The 19118-nt window shown below is 40.2% G+C and overlaps 1 protein-coding gene across 1 annotated transcript in view; it reads left to right on the forward strand.

Annotated features, from left to right (window-relative positions):
• LOC122549478 (lipoxygenase homology domain-containing protein 1-like) overlaps positions 1-19118 on the forward strand; it is a gene marked incomplete at its 5' end in the record, with an annotated part of 196978 nt that overhangs the window by 163851 nt on the left and 14009 nt on the right. Inside the window, 4 exons of the mRNA XM_043689337.1 lie at positions 3567-3713; positions 7549-7783; positions 14758-14906; positions 15003-15078. Coding sequence (XP_043545272.1) covers positions 3567-3713; positions 7549-7783; positions 14758-14906; positions 15003-15078 — 607 coding nt within the window. The remainder of the gene's footprint in view (positions 1-3566; positions 3714-7548; positions 7784-14757; positions 14907-15002; positions 15079-19118) is intronic.

A 19118-nucleotide genomic window follows, 5' to 3' on the forward strand; every position in this document is an offset into this window, starting at 1 on the left:
TCACTAACATGTTGAACATGTTTTTGCCCATCCCTAATTATTCTGAAGTATTTAGCAGAAAGACCTCTACAGCCATTCTGATGTTGGTATGCTCACTGTGTTTTTAAGTAATATGTTACAGGATTATGATGTAGGAGCAATACAGAATTGGTGATATACAGAGGAACCTCGATTATCCGAACAAGATGGGCGGGCACTATTTAGTTCGGATAATTGATTATTCGGTTAATTTATTAAATGCCTTTCCTCTGGGGCTCGGAGTTTTCTGTTAAGTCTGCTCCCCATTCAGGAGACGAGGCAGCAGCACAGCACACGCGAGCTCTCGTCCCAGCCCCCGCCCCCGACTTCCCCCAATCCTGTCTAACACTGCCCCTACCCTGTTCCCCACCCCCTTTCTGTGCACCACTGCCCCCTCTCTGGGGCATCTGGACTGGACACCAACCACAAAAGGCTGCTGCCTTTTGGGGGATGGTGAGTCTCCAAATAGTGCACGCACGCGCACACACACACACGGACACACACGCATGCACAACTTTTTACTGCAACTTTTTGACAGGTTCCATCTTTGCCCTGTACAGGACCATGTTAGAGAGATTATCTGGGCAAGGGGATTTTAGGGTACACCCCTGTGTAGAACTCCAGGAAAAGTGTGGTGAGAGAGGGACGGAGTTCAGTCATTTGGAGACAGTGCCTAAGCTCCCATCAATGTCCACCGGCAGCATTTCAGAAAGTGGAGTTCACTTTTAATCACTGTACACAAATGACACGATCAGTGTTGGAAACACGACTTTGATGTAATGTTTCTGTCGGGACCTCAAGATCTCCTTTGGATAATCCGATATTCGGATAATTGATATTCGGATAATCGAGGTTCCTCTGTATACCTTCAGTCTGGAATATATGTGACCTGGATAAGGTCATGTTCTTATGTGCCTGCTGTCCTGTTCTTCCAGGCAGGACAAGTTGTGTTTTTGAAATGATCTACCAAAAAAATCTTTGTGAAGTCACTGCAGTACAGCTTTTAGTTTGTACACCTAACAATCATAGTTCACCAGTCGTGGAGGAAGTAAATATTTGAGGTACGGAATGGTATCCCAATAATTTGATGGGGGTAGCAAAATTCTTTTCTGTTGTTAGAGCCGCATGCGCCCAGGCAAGTGGAAAATATTTAATTATACTCAGTTTTTTGCCTTGTTGATGGTGGTCAGATTATGGGAAGTAACATTGTGAGAATATATAAACTTGGCTTTGTTCTTGCAGCCATGGCTGATCCATTTAAGTTTCTACTCAATGGTAATCTCCATTATGTTGACAGTGGGGATTTTCAGCAGTAGTAATGGAATCAAAAGTCAAGGGAAATGGTTAAATTCTCTCTTGTTGGTGACAGTATTCTCAGCTTTGCACTTGTTTCTTGGGAATATTATTTGCCACTTAGCCCAAACCTGAATGTAGCCCAGTTCTTGCTATATGCTTCATTATTTGATGAGTTGTGAATAGAATGCAAAATAGTGCAATCATCGATGTACACCCCAATTTGTCACTGCATACTGCAGCAAAGTTTATTGAAACACTTGAGGTTGGTTTGCCCTGGACAGTCTCCTGTGGAGCTCTTAAAGTAGTGCACTATGGATGAATTGATTGGTCTCCTACATATCAACCCTAACTATCTTTCTTAAAGCTAGGCATAATTCATATGAGTGGAGAGTTTTCCCATGATTCTTACTGACTTCAGGTACAGTAGGGCCTCTTCATTCCACACTCGGGCAAATGCTATTTTGATATTAAGGACCTTCACCTCACCTCTGGAATTCGTCTTCTTTCTCCTTCAAGTTTGGAGGAAGGTCGCAATGTTGTCTGGAGCTGAATGATTCTGGAGAAGCCCGCATAATTACAGAATTGCTGTTGGGCAGAATGAGGTCATTCAGCCCATTGTGCCTGCACTGGCTCTTCAAAAAAGCAACATTACCTAGTGCTAATCTCCTGCTTTTTCCCCCATACCCTTGCACACTATTACTATCCAAATAATCATCCCTAATGAGCTCTTGAGCACTTTAGTTAAACCTGCCTTCATCAAACTTCCAGGCAGTGCATTCCAGACCCTAATTGCTCATTGATTAGATTAGATTAGATTCCCTACAGCATGGAACCAGGCTCTTTGGCCCAACCAGTTCACACCAACCCTCCAAAGAGTAACCCGCTCAGACCCATTTTCCCCCTGACTAATGCACCTAACACTATGGACAATTTAGCATGGCCAATTCACCTGACCGGCACATCTTTGGATTGTGTGAAATTTTTCTCATGTCATTTTTGCTTATTTTGCACATCCCTTTAAATGCAAACTGTTTTATTCCTCTACCTTTTACAAGCAGGGATAGCTTCTCCTTATCCACTCTACCCTACACATCAAATCTTCTCTCAGCCACCTTCTCTACAAGAATAACAGACCCAAGTTCTTCAATCTACCCTTCCAAGAATACGGATGCATAAACTGAGTAGTAGGTGAAATGCTACTTGATAGCACCGCTGATAATACTTTCCATTTCTTTACTGATGATTGGGAGTTGACTAATGAGAAGGTGATTACCAGGTTACATTTATCTTTATTTTGTATTCAGAACATACCTGGGCAATAATAGGTTACAAAGTGAAGTTGAACAGAATCGCAGGCAACAGTCCATCTCTACACAATGAGTTCAGTCCATTCTATCTTTGCTTTGAAGGCCAATGAAACAATGTGACCTATCCCAACAGCCTTAGATGCACCTGTGCCCATGGTCACTGCTGCAGATGTTGGATCAGCTTTCTTGAGAATGAACCCATAGAACTCGTCTGGCCTGGATGGAGTCTGTGTTTGCGCGCTCAGATACTGTGTAGACCAGCTGGCGGTTGTATTCGCAGAGATTCTTACTATGATCCAAGGTCCCCATCTACTTCAAAACCAGCATCATCCTGCTGCCAAAGAACAATCATGCAGTGTACCTCAATGACTTCTGCCCAGTGGTTTTGACCTCCATAATTATGAAGTGATTCAAGAGGTTAGTTATGGCTCATACCAGTTCCAGCCTACAAATTGCCTTAATCTTTTGCAATTCTCCTACCAGATCAACAGGTGACACCATTGCCTTGGCCCTACATTCATCACTGGAACAGATTCAATAACAAGGATACCTATGTCAGGCTCCTACTCATCGATTACAATTCCTCATTCAAAACCACAATTACAAGCAAACTCATCTCTACACTCCACAACCTATGTCTTGGCTCCCAGCTCTGTAACTGGATCCTTGACTGGCTGACCCATAGACTACAATCAGTAAGAATAGACAACAGTACCTCCTCCACAATAATCCTCAACTCCGTTGCTCCACAAGGCTACTTACTCAACCCACTACTATATTCCTCATACACCCATATCTCTATGGTCAAATTCTGCCCCAATTCCACTTACAAGTTTGCAGATGATTCCACCGCTGTAGTCAGATCTCAAACAATGACAAGGCAGAATACAGGAAAGTGATTGAGTGCTTAGTGGAATGGTGTAACTATAACAATCTCTTCATTAGCATCAGCAAAATGAGGAGCTGGTCATTGACTTCAAGAAGCAGAGAGGAGCGGATGCCCCTGTCTGCTTCAGTGGTGCTGAAGTGGAGGTGGCTGAGTGCGTCAAGCTCCTGGGAGTAATGATCGCCAATATGTATGTCAATGCAATGGTCAAGTAAGCACAATGTTTCTATTTCCCCAGGAGGCTAAGGAAATTTGTTATGTCCACAAGGATTCCTATCATCCTTTTGAACAGACCTCTCAAGTATTTGTTCGGATCGTTCTCTCTCTGCACCTTCTCTGCACTCTGTTCTGCTACACTGATATACTTTGTATGATACGATATGCCTGTATATCATGCAAACCAACACTTTTCACTGCATCTCAGTGCATGTGCTAATAAAAAAATCAATCAATTAATCAATTTTCCTGTTTGTTGAGAATATATCAGAGTTGGTTCAGTTTTCCTTAAAATGCAGTTGGTTCCAGATTATAAGCATTCAGCATTACAGGCTGGATGGTTTCAGAGCTCATAGCATTTATGGTGTCCAACACCATCAACCATTCTTTGACAGGACGATCACATAAAGAAGGCATGATGGTTCATCTACTCCACATTCAAGCTGAAGCTTTTTAAAAAAAAAAATGTTCATACGATATGTATATTCCTGGCTGGGATAACTTTAAGACACATCCCTAATTGCCCTGGACAAGTAGGTTCCACATACTTCAACCTTAACTGAGGATAGGAGTATTGATGGAGCCTGCTCCTCTGGTTATTTGTTTAATTATCCACCATCACCAAATGTGTTAAGACGAAAGGGCTTGGAGTTGAGCAATTAGTTATGGAATCTCTTCGCTGTATGCCTTCTGCTTATGCTCATTGGTATGCGAGTAGTCCTGTGTTGTAATTTCAGCAGGTTGCTCCCTTACTTTTACCTATGTCTTTTATCTATATCCTGGCATGCTCTCTTCAACTTCTTATTTAGTCAGGATTCATCCACAGGCTTGATTGTAAGGGATGTAGTAGGGATAGCAAAGGATGAGCCAGGTTACAAACTATGATGGAATACTACTACTGATGGCAAACAGTACTTTATGAATGCCCAGTTTTGGTCTGTTCTGAATTGATGGCAGTGCTACACAACAAGATGCTAGTGTCCTCAGTATCAAACAGTGGTGTAGTGATAATGTCACTGACTCATGATTCTGAAGCTGGATCCAATGTTTTGGGGACATTTGTTCAAATGTTATTGTGATAGTTGTTAGTATTTAATTCATAATGCTGGAATAGAAAGCTTGTTTCTGTAATGGTGACCACGAAACTACTGTTAATTGTCAGAAAAGCTCACTAACAAATTTTGGGAGAAGGAAATCTATTGTTCTTACATGGTCTGGATTACATGTGACTCCATATCCACAGCAATGTCGTTGAACATAAGAACATAAGCAATAGGAGCAGGAGTAGGTCATCTAGCCCCTTCAGCCTACTCCGCCATTCATGGCTGATCTTAGGCCTTGCTGTCAATAACCACATCCTATGAAAGGATTTTTTAAAATGTTGCCTCCATAGACACTGTGCTGTGGTCATTTCTATCAATGCATCCAGGATTTATGCATCAGTACTAAGTAGGATGTTCAGGATGGTGTCACCTATTAAACACCAGAGGTTAAAATATTCATTGGCCAAAGCACAGGGTTTTGCTTTTCTGATCAGAGTTTCCTTCCAACTCTCATACCACCAACTCCGACACCACTGGTTTCTTGTTCCCTATAGATATTTTTAATCAACCTGTTCAGACATATTATGATACATCTTTGGAATATATAAGACTTGAACCCAGAACTTCTGGTCCAGAGGACATAAGGTGTGTGATTTGTATATATTTTAACATGATTTAATAGGGAATTTTTTTGAAATTTGAACTTGTGGAATACAGATTTTCTGTTTGTCTGAAGAGGCTAACTAATTAACTTGTAGGTGTTTCTATCACAATGGAAACTTATTTAAATCACTATTAAAGAGCAACTTCAAGGAGGGTAATCAGGTTTTGTTTACATTGGGAGGGTTTAACAGAGAACAAAGTAAACAGTACAGTGCAGTAAGCTTTCAGATAAAAGATTCTGGAATAGTTTTCTTTTAACTTAGGTGAAACTCACGCAGCTTGGGAAAAAACTTTTTAGTTTCAATTTGAACAATTTGCAGATATTTTGACTGAAGCTGCATCATGAGTAAAATGGTTGGCTCTGGGAAAGGGAGGTAGTTCAGGACTCTAAAGAAAGATTTTACCTTAATGCAAAGAATTTAATTTAAAAGATCCAGATGAAAGGTGTTTAGTCAAAATCCTGAAGTGGTTAATTGATGCTGAGAAAGTATAAACTCAGTTATATAATGAATTATGGAGCAGGTTATCATATTTTCACAACCGGGAATTGAAGCCAATGTTAGGTCAAACTTTATGTGAAGTACAGAGGGAATTTTTCTCTCATGTTTTAGTAGTATAATGGGATGCTTTTGGGATTAATGGGATTGTATTTTTACAATGTGTTTCAAAATCTTTAAATATGTAACAGATGAAACTGAATTATTTGCATATATTTTAACTTGTTTTTGTTTGTTTTTTTATTCTTATAAATTGGAAAACCAATATTTTTACATGGTTTTGCGATCAGATATTAAAATAAATGCATGTTACTATCCATCCAGTTTGAAACAAATGTTTTAAGTGATCATAATGAGAGGGTCTAAATAATAAACCTGTAATTATTGAATAATAATGATTAGGTAAATGAATAGTTGCCGGTGCTATTTATAGACCACTGGTGATAATGCTATACAAAACATTGTAATTTGATGAATAGCCTCAATCTAAAATATTAATTTAACGTTGAACGACAGACCCTGTATTTTCAAAGTGACCTTCAGGTTTTTCTTTGTGCAATGCGATATATTCAACAAATGAACTTCCAATGTTTCAATCCATGTGATTGGACATATTGCTTTCTTTGAAACACTTTGAAGTACTGCTTATTTCCCACTAGCTGCAGAGGTGAAAAGAATCAAGGGCCGTCTGCTTCCCCTGTTTCAGCCCTCGTCCCCATTCTCCTAACCCAGGAGCTAGAAGCAATGTGGTAATCAAAGTCACAGTGTTTGGATATCAGAAAGATTTGTGCCTGCACCTCCTGCTGAAATGTTCTATCCTTATGTGTCAGGAACACTGAGTTAGATGTCAGAAGCTCTGCCCTTGACAGTCCCTCATATTGGAGAGCCTGAGTGACCCAGGCAAAAAATCAATTGAGGGCCAAAAGAAGAATAATCTATTTTTTTAAAAGATCAGTTGGATTTCAGAACGTTGAAGCTTTCATGTTAATTTTCAGGACTCAAAATATGGCCAGCTATACAGTTTCAGACCTGGAGCTGCTCTCTTGAGCACTATCAACTGGATAGTTGGAGCTCTTAGAAATAGAATTGTGATCCAATATCCAGCACGAGGAGGAATTACTCAGGTTATCTTATCTAACTCATCCTGTAGTTAACTCAGTCTTCCCAATTAAGTGTCATCTGTGAATTGCATTAGGTTTTATTGAACTTCCAGTTCCAAGTCATTAATTTAAATTGAAAACAATTGGGAATTTGACAATAATTCCTGAGAACAGGAAAGACTATGATGCAGTGGAAATGATATGAAAAATATTAGGATATCAATGAAATTAAAGAGGTTATCTGGAATGTCAAAATTAATATGTTTATGTTGGCAAGCAAAGCCTTAATTTATATGATTGTGGAGTAGGTAGTCCATTATTTTATTAATTTAATTGTATTATTATGCAGTTTTCCTCGGCTAGATTTAATAATACAGCTGTGTTTGTAGTTGAATTGACTAACTAGTTTAAGTTGCAAAAATCATGATTTATATTATGGTGAAATTGTTTAACATTAAAAGATAGATTTTATTTTAAAATAGCATAATAACATATAGCTTCCACAATACTTTTAAATTACAGGTTAATATCCCAGAAGATATAGGCAACCCCTGGAAAATTCGTCTAGGACTTGGAAAACCAGGAAAAAAAACAGCTGCAGCAACTTCTTCAATATCACTCCGCTATTTTAAAATGCAAAACATAACTAATCTAGCCACATTTAGCTATTCTATAAATGAAAGCCTTCCTGTAGAATCTAATAATGATAAGTGCCTTGAGTTCCCAGTAGAATGGCCATATAAACCTACCATGACTGGTGAGTATAAAATACTGGTTAAAAAATCTTGATATTATGTTTGTTGCTATCTTATAAGGTCAGAAGTCACACAACACCAGGTTATAATCCAACAGATTTATTTGAAATCACAAGCTTTCAGAGCACTGCTCCTTTGTCAGGTGAAGTGAGGAAAAGCATACAGGCATAGAATGTATAGGCAGAGGGATCAGTAGTCAGAATGATCAAAATGTCAGACAAAGAATGTCAGTGGAGTGTCGACAAGCTGAATAATAAGTGTGTGCAGGTGATCAAAAGTGTCAAACGGTGTGAGTAAAGTGTCAACAGCTGAATAGGAAGTGAAAGGATGACATATAATCTGATTAATTGAAGCAGAGAGATAATTACAAAAAACTTCAGCTGCTGACACTTTACTTACACTGTCGGACACTTTTGATAAGCTGCAGAAACTTATTACTCAGCCTGTCGACATTCCACTTACACCATTTGTATGGTCTTTTGATATTAGGTAAGATTCCAGAAGACTGCAAGATTGCTAATGTAATGCCACTTTTTAAAAAAAGGCTGCAAGGAAAAGTCAGGGAACAACAGACTAGTAAACTTGACATCAGTGGTGGGCAAGTTGTTGGATAGAATTCTGAGAGACAGGACCTACATGGCATTGGAAAGTCAAGGACCAGTTAGGGAGAATCAGCATGGCTTTGTGCATGGGAAATTATATCTCACCAAAATGATAGGTGAAGGCAGAACAATAGTTGTTATCTTCATGAACTTCATCAAGGCATTCAATAAAGTTTTGCAATATAGATTAGTTATTAAGGATAGATCAGTTGAGAACTAGCCAGCTGGATACAAAACTGGCTTGATGGTAGGAGACAGAGCGTGATAGTAGAGGATTGTTGTTCAGACTGGAGGCTGTGACCAGCAGCTTGAAGGTATAGCAGCTACTGATGAATCAATGGAAAGTTAGGTGACATCAGAGTTGGAATTAGAGGAGCAGAAAGATCTTGGATGATTGTAGGGATGGAAGAGCTTACAGAGTTAAGAAAATACAAGTCCTTGAAGGGAATTGACATTAATTGTGGACACTTTATCACCTTCTAACTCTGTTGTGGAAAATGCTCTCAGTGCTTTGACAGAAATTCATTTAATCTGTTTGCCAAGTGAAATGAATGAATATTGTCATGATGCGTAATGATTCAATAAAAGGTTAGAATTCCCTCCGGCAGTTCATGTGTGATGCAGGGCTTTCACTCACTGCAATGCTGAATTGGAACTTATAACATTTTCCTGAGGGGGTCCTACAGGAGTAGAAGATTACAACAGAATTGTAATCTTACTTGGTTAACAGTTGTTGTGTGGGAGGGAATTATAATTTAACTCTGCCATTGATTAAAGGGTGTGAAGCATTTAAAGTGACATAAAAGAGAGTACAGAACCTGGCTTTCAGCATTATTGATGAGGACTCACGGATTTTAAGACTAATCTGTGTAATCATAATTGACCGACACAAGTGTAAATAGGGATTAGTTGTTTGGTATTTCTATTTGGTAGCCTCAAGAGATGGTGATGCAGACACAGACACTCAGTGTAATCTCAACCATTCTACTAATGATAAGTCTTTTAGGAGAAAGTGAGGACTGCAGATGCTGGAGATCAGGGCTGAAAATGTGTTGCTAGAAAACGTTGATTCTCCTGCTCCTTGGATGCTGCCTGACATACTAATGATAAGTACTGAAAATACTTTAAATGCCTCAGAAGTCTGGCCAAGGTAAATCAGCCATGAGTATTCTCATGCTCTGCAAAGCTGTTGGAAACATAATCCACTTGACTAGAATCCCTACAGTGCAGAAACAGTCCATTTTGGCCCAACAAGTCCACACTGACCCTCTGAAGTATCCTACCCAAACCCATTCCCCTACCTTTTTACTCTACAGTTCTCTTGACTGATGCACCTAATCTACACATCCCTGAATACTATGGGCAATTTAGCATGGCCAATTCACCTAACCTGCACATCTTTGGACTGTGGGAGGAAACCAGAGCACCTGGAGGAATCCTGTGTAGATGTGGGTAGATTGTGCAAACTCCACACAGACCATCACCTGGGCTGGAATCGAACCCAAGTCCTTGCGCTGTGAGGCTGTTGTGCTAACCACTGAGCCACTGTGTTGCCACTATGGCACATTTTTCTTTAAAGTGTTATAGGGGAGAGTAGTATATATATTCTCAACTGTATCTTCTTGAGTTGACTAAGCAACTGGGCTCTAGAATGCTACTTCAACACAATACACTTTAAGGACTACAAGAGGTAAGTGACAACACTATACTGGAGGGGGCTCATAGTGGGTAAATTTATTGATGATAAATGGCTGGTCCCCAAAAATATGGGGACAATACAATAACAACAGTCGAGAATGCCCCGAACAGAAAGGAAAATCAATGTTTAAAATATTGAACTTTTGAGCTGAATTTGATTGCATAGAAATAGACATGCCAGTTCGAAAGGGACATTGTGCATCTAACATTGTACACTGATAAATTTGGACACTGGAAAGGAAATAACAAAACTTTAAAGATGAACCTCAGCTGAAATTGATTATTAAAGATATTAAATGGCTCCCTGGAAAGTTTCCCTTAAAGCAGAGAAGTTGAGGTGGTGGGGTGAGGTGTTTGTGTTGGGGGGGGGGGAATGTGGAGTGGAAATCTGCTTGAGATATACAACTTTGAGGGACATGGATTGGGTGGATGAACTCATACCCCCTTTTCCTTTGTTAGTGGGGTCAATAACCAAGGGGCATAGATTTAAAATATGGGATGGGATACTGAGAGGGGAATTTTGCTATATTGTATCTGCAACTGAAATAGTGAAGTAAGAACCATCACTGTATTTAAGTATTTAGATCAGCACTTGAACTTCCAAAGTTTACAAGGCTACAGGTCAAATGCTAATATTATCTCACAGGGTAACTTTATAAATGGATGAAAATTCATAAATGGATGATATTCTACACACATGATAATAAGATATGGCCTGAGGCAAGACAAGGTTCTGACTCACTGTTTAGTTGTAAGGGTGATAACATATCCACAGTGCACATCAATTCCCTCTAATGCCTGGTATTTTAACTCTGCAACCTCTTCCAGCCCTGCAATTCCCCCAAGCTCTTTTTTTTCCTCTAATTCCAATCTCTGGGATTGTTTAGGACCAATAAATCTAAAAAGAAGGACAGACAGAGACAGGAAGACGAACACAATCGTAGTAATGGGTTGAACTGTGTTTATTTCAAAGCAAAGAATCTTATCGGTAAGGCAGATGAACTTAAAACCTGGATCAATCCATGGAACTATGATATTGTGACCATTACAAAGACTTGTTGAGAGAAGGACAGGACTGGCTGCTCAACCTTTCAGGGTTTCATCGTTTTTGATGAGATGGTGAGGGAGGTAAAAGAGTGAGAATGTCACATCGGCATTCAGAAACAACATACTAGAGGGCTCGTCCACTGTGGCAATATAGTAGAACTCAAAAATAGGAAGGGAGAAATCACCTTGATGGGATTAGACTATAGGCCCCCAACAGCCACTGAAACATTGAGGAGCGAATGTGTAGGCAAATTATGGAAAGATGCAAAAACAGCATATTGGATTACTTTAGCTTCCCCAATATTGACTGGGACTTTCTCAGAACAAGAGATTTAGGTAGGGCAGAATTTGTTAAGTGCATCCAAAAGTTTTTTTTGAAACATTACATGGATGGTACTGACAAAGGAGGGGCCATACTGGACCTTGTATTAGCCAATGAGCCTGGACAGGTTAGATTAGATTACATTACAGCGTGAAAACAGGCCCTTCGGCCCAACAAGTCCACACCGACCCGCCGAAGCAACCCACCCATAACTCTACATTTACCCCTTACCTAACACTACGGGCAATTTAGGGAGGAAACTGGAGCACCCGGAGGAAACCCATGCAGACATGGGGAGAACGTGCAAACTCCACACAGTCACTCACCTGAGTCGGGAATTGAACCCGGGTCTCAGGCGCTGTGAGGCAGCAGTGCTAACCACTGTGCCACCATGCTACCCACAAGGCACGGCGGCAAGGGTGATTTACCTTTCAGTGGGAGACCATTTTGGAAACAGTAATCACATCTCCTTAAGTTTTAAGATAGCTATGAAGAAGGATTAGTCAGGATCTTGCAGGAAGATATGAAATTGAGGAGAGCAAATTATGACAGGATTCAACAGGAGTTAGAGAAAGTTAATTGGGAGCAATCTGGTCGGCATGGACAAGTTGAAATGAAGAGTCTGTTTCCATGCTCTATATCTCTATGACTCTATAACTATTATTGGGCAAGTCCACATTTGACATGTGGGAATGGTTTAAAAATCTATGGATCGGAGTTCATGATCAGCATATTCCAGGAAGGAGGAAGGACAAGAATGGTAAGGTAGGGATCCTTGCATAATGCGAGGAGTTGTGAACTTAGTCAAAAGGAAAAAAGAAGCAACAGTAAGGTTTAGGAAACTAAACTTGGACAGGTCCCATAAGGAACATAAAGTAAGCCGGAAAGTACTCAAGCAGGGAATTAGGAGAGCAAGGAAGGGCTATGAAATGACCTTTGCAAGTAGGGTTGAAGAGAATTCCAAGGCATTCTGGATATACATTTAAAACAAGAGGATAACTAGGGAGGAGTAGAACAACTCAAGGGTAAAGAAGGCAGAGCATGTGGGTGAGATCCTTAATGAGTACTTCAGTATTCACCCAGGAGAAGGCTATGGATGATAGTAAGATTCGTATGGAACATATAATATACTACGGCACCTTGTGATCAAGAAAGAAGTGATGTAGGGCTTCTTGAAGAGCATCAAGTTGGTTAAGTCCCCAGGGCTCAATAGTATCTACTGTAAAGAGATTGAGAGAGGCAAGAGAAGAAATTGTTGGCTCCTTGACCAAGATCTTTGCGTTCTCGGTAGCCACTGGAGAGGTCCTGGAGAACTGATGAGTTGCTAATGTTGTTCATCTGTTCAAGAAGGGAAATAGGGAAAATCCAGGAAACTATAGATCAATGAGTCTCACACCAATGATTGGGAAGCTATTGTAGAGAATTCTTCAGATTGGAATTGTGTGCATTTGGAAAGACATTGCCTAATTAGGGGCAGTCAGCATAGCTTTGTGCAGGTCTTACCAACCTGATTAAATTTTTTTGTGGAGGTTACAAAGGTGATCAATGAGGGTAGAACAGTAGATGTTGTTTACATGGATTTTAGTAAGACTTTCAACAAGGTTCATCATGGTAGGCTCATACTGAGGATTAGGATGCATGAGATCCATGGTGACTTGGCCGCTTATATTCAGAATTGATTTGCCCATAGAAGTAAAATGATAGTGGTGGAAGTTAGTGACTGGTGGTGTTCTGCAGGGATCAGCACTGGGACCTTTACTGTTAGTGATATACATAAATGATTTGGATGTGAACATAAATGGGTGAGTTAGTCAGGTGGATGCAATGGGATGTAAATCAGTCACAGATATAAGCAGGGAAATGACAGATGAAGTTTAATCCAGGCAAATGTGAAGTGTTGCGCTTTGGGAGATCAAATATTAAGGAAAAGTATACAGTTAATAGGCAGGTATCTGAACAGCATTGATGTACAGAGGGATCTTGGGATTCAAGCCCATAGCTCCCTGACAGTGGCCACGCAAGTAGGGTAGGGTGGTAAAGAAGGTGTATGGTATGCTTGTCTTTAATAGTCGGGGAATTGAATTCATGACTCAGAATGTTATTTTGCAGCTTTGTAAAACCTTGATTAGGCCACACTTAGAGTATTGCATTCAATTCTGATTGCAACATTGCAGAAAGGATGTGGAGGCTTTGGAGAGAGTCCAGAAGAGATTTACCAGGATACTGCCTGGATTAGAGGGTATGAGGTATATGGAGAGACTAACAAAGCTTGGGTTGTTTTTTCTGAAGCAGCAGAGACTGAAGGAAGGCTTGATAGAAGTCTATAAAATTATGAGATGCATAGTAGGGTTGACAGTCAGAATCTTTTTCGCAGAGTTCTAATGTCTAATACTCGGGGGCATACATTTAAGCGGGGGGGGAGTTCAAAGGAGATTTAAGGGACAAATTTTTAACGCGAAGAGTTCTTGGTGACTGGAATGCACTGTCATACGCAGTAGTGAAGGCAGATATGATAGGGGCATTAAGGGGTTTTTAGATAATCACATGAATAGCAAGAAATGGAGGGATGTGGACTATGGACAAGCAAAAGGGATTAGTTTCATTTGGCATCATATTAATCACAACATCATCAATAGCCCATTCCAGTGCTGTACTGTTCTATGTTCCATATTCTGTTCAGCTATACCATCATTTCAGCTATACCAGTCTGCCTCATTCCACTTCCCTGAGATTGAAGATATTAAGGTTAAGAGAAAAATATGACAAATGTTGCAAAAAGAGATCTGAGACTTAACAGAAATGGTTAGGTAACTCTTCAGAATAGCTCCTGAGTCCAAACAATGAAAAATCATACCCAAATGAGCTTGCTGTAAGCATACAGTAACATTCTTCATTTGTGGGATGGTAGTTTACGTTCATGCCACTGTTTATTCTTTGGCTATGGAAGGGTCATTAGTTGTAGGAAATGATAGCCACCACGAATTTGCATGCAGCTGGGTGAGTGAGAGGTTTTGGGTGAATCATAAATGTGACTTCTATTTTAGCCAATTTATGATAATTTGAAACAAAATTATGGAGCAAAATTTATCATAATCTGTCTGTTTAGACAGGTAGTTTTCTGAATGAAAATCCAAACTAAATTTTAAAATTAACTTTAGTGACATAAAAGAAAGCTCAGTCTGGAGAAAGTGTTGGGAATTTAATATTATTTGCAGCATTACATATGAATGATGTATGAGGTATTTAAAATGCAATTTAATTGGTCTATTTGTGCTGGTAGTACAGTGATACTTCTCTTTTTTTGTAGTTCTCACATATCAGATAACGATGTACTGCAGTGACTTTTTAGACATAGAACATCCTGCTTCTATTTCTTTGTGTTTATATGGGGTCAATGGTGATTCAGGAGACAGAAGCCTTAGCAAACCTTCACGCAAAGAAACAGGAGCTAGTCAGGTACTTAATGCATCAGACAGCATGTACTTAACAACTTTTTTAAAAAACAAAAGTGCATTTTTGCTTAATATATTGATTTCATTTGTTCTTTTTCAGTCATATTTATTTGAAATTAGTGCTGTGGAGCTGGGTGAACTAAACACACTTGAATTGTATATCAGCAGTACAAAGAGTAAGTTTTTTTTGAATAGCAACATATTTCTGAATTGTTTTCATGTTGACCTAATTTCTTTCACTCACAAGATAGCCTTTAGACTATTTTGTTCTCTATTATCCAGCAAAAATAAGTTTCATGTTTCTCCACAAACTCCAATTTTTTTTTTATTTTCATGGTCTGCCAGCAGGGACGGTAAGCAATGTGAGATGTGTTTGGCAGCTCTTGGTCAGTTTGTCATCTGGGTTGGCCAAACAAAAATTGGTGATAATCACACAAAGAAGAATTACGAGGGACTGTCAACTTATCTCTAGGTCCAGGTCCAATTCTCTCACATTGGAATCATTTCCAGGTCCAATTCTTTTACATTGGAATCAGATTTTATGTACTGGTCTAATTCAATCATACATGATTAACAGTTGATTCACACCTAGGCAAAATAGCAGTTTTCCTGAGTTAGCTCATTTACGCAGTTCTTCACAGCTCCAAGACCTACACAACACATTTTAATGGCTGATGACCTGATAACCCTGCTGAGAGCTTTAACTTCAAATTTCATTATTTTGTCATTGGATGATAAAGTCTCCATGGTCAGATCTCAATGTGCCTTAAGGAAGATTAAACTCATTCAGACAGGTAATTGTGCCAGGATCTGCCGATCTGGTAGCTGAATGTTTCTTGGATGAAAGCAATCAGTGTGTACTGGACTTTAGGTCATCCTACTATGGGGCACTTGATGATGATTGGATTGAGATGCTTCAAAAGTGACACAATGCATGACAGTTGGTCACCCCTTTATTTATCATTTATACCTGGTGTCATTAATTAACCTCCCTTGGAAAGTGAAGTGTCCATAACAAGACTGACCAAGATTTTTGCCAGAAGGGAGAGCACCAGTTTCATGGCAAAAATGCTTAAAGTCAGGAGTGCCAAATCTTGGCCCCAACACAGCATCTCTCATTTTCACAAGATCGGGAACGTGAGCGGTCTATGGGTCCCATGAGTGCAGTTCCTGGAGATAGCTAGACATTTAAATGATTGGCTTTCTTCAAGGAGATCAAATTTTGGAAACCATGACTTGTAAAGCCTAGTTCTGGAGATTATACAAATCAGAGCAGGTCTGTTCTCAATGTGTTTCTTTTGGTTGCCAAGATATGCATTTGAAGAGGTAAGATAGTCCTTTGCATCTGGTCCTGTGACATCATTCAGAAAGGTAAGGCAATATTTGTTGAAGTTCAGGGTCTGTTTGATGGAGATAGGTAACTTTTGTGATTATAAAACGTAGGCATGTTTGTGCGTGAAAACTCCATTTTTTAGAAATCTGTTATGAGATGAAAGTATTAGTGTCAAGGCCAGTGTTTTGTTCCATCGCTAATTGTCCTGTTCGTGATTTAAAACAATTTTTAAAGTATTGGGACACCAACAGTGCTTTTACGGAGGGAGTTCCAGAATTTTGACTTAGCAACAGTAAAAGCACAGCAATGTAGTTCCAAGTCATGGTGTGTGGCTTGAAGGAGAATGTGCAATTTTTCTCAGGTGTCTTCTGTTTTGACCTTCTTTAGGTGACTGTGATAAAGGGAATGAATGTTGAAGGTGACAGACAAACAGGGTGCTTTGTTTTGGATGGTGTTGAGCTTCTTGAATGTTTTTGGCACTGCATCCATTCAGACAATTGGAGATTTTTCCATTATGCTGCTGACATGTACTTTGTGGTTGATTGGCAACCTCTGAGGAGTCAGGAGGTAAGTTACTGTTACAGAATTGCTACCTTTGATCACTTCTTGTCGTGTCATATCTGCATGGCAGATGCAGTTCAGTTTCTTTTCTTTTAATTCATTCATAAGGTGTCATTGGCTGGCCAGCATTTATTGCCTGCCCCCTAGTTGCCATTGAAAAGGTGATTGCGAACTGCCTTCTTGAATTGCTGTAGTGTATTTGCTGTAGGTTGACCCACAGTGCTTTTAGGGAGCGAATTCCAGGATTTTGACCTTGCATCTTGTGGATAGAACAAATTGCTGCTACTGAACATTAGTGGCAGAGAGTGTGGATGCTTGTGAATATGATGCCAGTCATGTTATTGCTTTGTCCTGGATGGTGTCAAACTTCTTCAGTGGTATTGGAGTTGCACCCATTCAAGCAAGTGGGGAGTATTCCATCATTTTACTGACTTGCACCTTAGATATGGTCCTTAGGTAATGAGTTACTTGCTGCAGCATTCCAGCCCTCTGACCTGCTCTTGTAGCCACTGTGGCTATGTGGTGAGTCCAGTTGAGTTTCTGGTTAATGATAACTGAGGATATTGATAGTGGTGGATAGTAACACCATTGAAGGTCAAGGGGCAGTGACTAGATTGTCTCTTATTAAAGATGGCCTCTTATTAGAGATGGCCATTACCTGACATGTGTGTGATATGAATGTTGTTTGCCACTTGTCAGACCAAGCCTGGATATTGTCCAAACCTTGTTGCATGTGAACATGGATTGCTGTTGGACCAAAGATTATGCATGAAATTTGAAGATGGTTGGGCCTAGGACACTGTCTTGAGTAATTCCTGCAGAGATGGGCTGAGATGATTGACCTCCAACATCTGCAACTATCTTCCTTTGTGCCTCGTATGACTCTTACCAATGAAGAACTAACTTCCTGATTCCAATTAACTCCAGTTTTGCTAAAGATCCTGATGCCACATTCAACCAAGGAAGACACTCTTGCATCATCTCTGGAATTCATCTATTTTGTTCAGGTTTAAAAGGCTATAATAAAGTAAGGAGTTGAGTGGCCCTGCTAAAATCCAAACAGAGCATCAGTGATCAAGTTATTGCTGAGTAAGTACTGCTGAATAGCATTATCAGGGATCTCTTCCATCATATTTTCCTAATCATTGGGATGATAATCAGTACTGTTGTTGCTGGTAAGGTACTGTTCAAAAAGGTGTTGCTTTTCTAAAAATAAATTGTTAGGTATTGCAGTGGAATTGCTTTACAGGTTTTCTGCCCAGCCAACCTGGGCGGCACAGTGGCACAGTGGTTAGCACTGCTGCCTCACAGCGCCGGAGACCCGGGTTCAATTCCCGCCTCAGGCAACTGTCTGTGTGGAGTTTGCACATTCTCCCCGTGTCTGCGTGGGTTTCCTCCGGGTGCTCCGGTTTCCTCCCACAGTCCAAAGATGTGCAGGGTCAGGTGAATTGGCCATGCCAAAAAATTGCCCGTAGTGTTAGGTAAGGGGTAAATGTAGGGGTATGGGTGGGTTGTGCTTCGGCAGGTCGGTGTGGACTTGTTGGGCTGAAGGGCCTGTTTCCACACTGTAATGTAATCTAATCTAATCAACCTCAGGACGAGTTGCCTTCTTGACTCTTTATTGGTCATCTAGCCTATTCCCAATGTAGCTCACACCCTCAATCTGAATAAAAGAAGTCCAGGCAGTCACTTTTAAAAGTCAAGTCATGGAGCCAGGTTCCACCTCTGCACACCTACCTGCGAACAAAAATCAAGACCTTATTCTCTGCTGAAGTCCTGTATCTCCACCTTTATGTTGACGTGGCTGTGAAAGTAATGGAAGATAATATAGTCCTGAGAAGCTGAATAGTATAACTAATACAACAAAAGAATGTGCAAATATTTGACATGAATGCAAGAAGAAGAAGTAGCGACATTACTGCAGGCATGTCTTTTATGTATAAGTTTTATTATTTAGTTTTGACAATGCATTTTCATATGCAACGGAATCTTCCAGTGATCCAATACTGCAGGCATGAATCTACTCAAATATCCTGAAGTTTCAAACATGAAAAAGGCATTCATTTTTGTCATTCAAAGATCCCATAATTAGCTTGGCTGCTCCATGAACCTCCCCCAACCTCCGCCACCACCCCCCCATCACCCCCCCCTGCCTCCCCCTGCATCAACCACTGCCACCATCCCCACCCCCTGCCTTTTCCCAACAGAGATACCAAGACAGACTCATATTTATTTTGTAGGGAGGGTATCCTGAAGTACCAAGACTGGGATTGACACACTCACACATACTTACTATTGAAATGTTTGACAGGATTAGACTGC

The sequence above is a fragment of the Chiloscyllium plagiosum genome, chromosome 4, assembly GCF_004010195.1.
Source record: "Chiloscyllium plagiosum isolate BGI_BamShark_2017 chromosome 4, ASM401019v2, whole genome shotgun sequence".
Classification (NCBI taxonomy): domain Eukaryota; kingdom Metazoa; phylum Chordata; class Chondrichthyes; order Orectolobiformes; family Hemiscylliidae; genus Chiloscyllium; species Chiloscyllium plagiosum.